Source organism: Perkinsus marinus (genome assembly GCF_000006405.1).
Source record: "Perkinsus marinus ATCC 50983 genomic scaffold scf_1104296934074, whole genome shotgun sequence".
Classification (NCBI taxonomy): Eukaryota; Perkinsozoa; order Perkinsida; family Perkinsidae; genus Perkinsus; species Perkinsus marinus.
In genome coordinates this window covers 1-827 of record NW_003214922.1, presented here as the reverse complement: position 1 = coordinate 827, position 827 = coordinate 1, and the positions used below count along the sequence as shown (strand labels likewise).

At 49.8% G+C, this 827-nt stretch overlaps 1 protein-coding gene across 1 annotated transcript; it reads left to right on the top strand.

Moving 5' to 3' along the window:
• Positions 1 to 220: 220 nt before the first annotated feature.
• On the top strand, positions 221 to 808 carry Pmar_PMAR019446 (hypothetical protein; the record flags this gene model as incomplete). The annotated part of the gene is made up of 1 exon (XM_002785076.1): positions 221 to 808. A coding segment is annotated over one exon (588 nt), but the record flags the coding sequence as incomplete, so codon positions are not given.
• Between the last annotated feature and the right edge of the window lie 19 nt (positions 809 to 827).

Below are 827 nucleotides of genomic sequence, written 5' to 3'. Positions count from 1 at the left end.
AACTCCTGGTCCTCTGACCACTAGCACTACCAGTGGTGGCCATACGACTAGTACTACTACTTCCTCACCAACTGGGCGGTGTTCGGGCGATTTCTGCGTCGCTGACAGGAAGGTGTTCCCCAGTCTTCTTCCATCTGGCCAAATAACTACAGAGTCCTTCAGTTTCACTGACCATGGTGTATGGTATCTAGCTGGCTACTCTAGTGATGATGGTATCCGTATGCTTTGGAGACTCGAATGCAACCAATGGTTACCTGTTGCTGAGAAGGCTCTCTCTAATATCGAGGCTTCAGGCAACGATATGTTCGTGTTCGGCATCAGCGAGGGTGACGTTGTTGTTTTCGATCCGGAGAGTTACAATGCTTATCGTACAATAGCTCTGGCGGATCCTTCTAAGGAATACACGGGAGTCACCTTTGATCAAGACTCGAATATTCTATATGTAACTGAGAAGGCTACTGGGCGGATTGCTCGGTTCATAGGTCAGGGGGGAGTGTGGACTCCAATTGACCCCTTGAATGGTTCGGATGTTCTCATCGAGCCCACTATTTTGCGCTTCACACTCGGTAAACTTTACGTTAGAGTGAATGGTGGCGTTGCCTATGCTACAATGGACGGGTCTGTGAATCCTCAGTGGTCTTTTGTTCCACTGGATATTCAAGGTGACCAGAGCTTTACTGCTGCTCCAGACGGCTTCCTCTACTACCGTAAGTCTATCGACTCCGTCTATCGTCTTCCATTGGATAATCTGATCGGCGCGGGTGAACTTTACGCTGGTGGATGCGGCTGTGGTCTGGCGCCAAATCAAGTGTGTACCTCGGGCAACG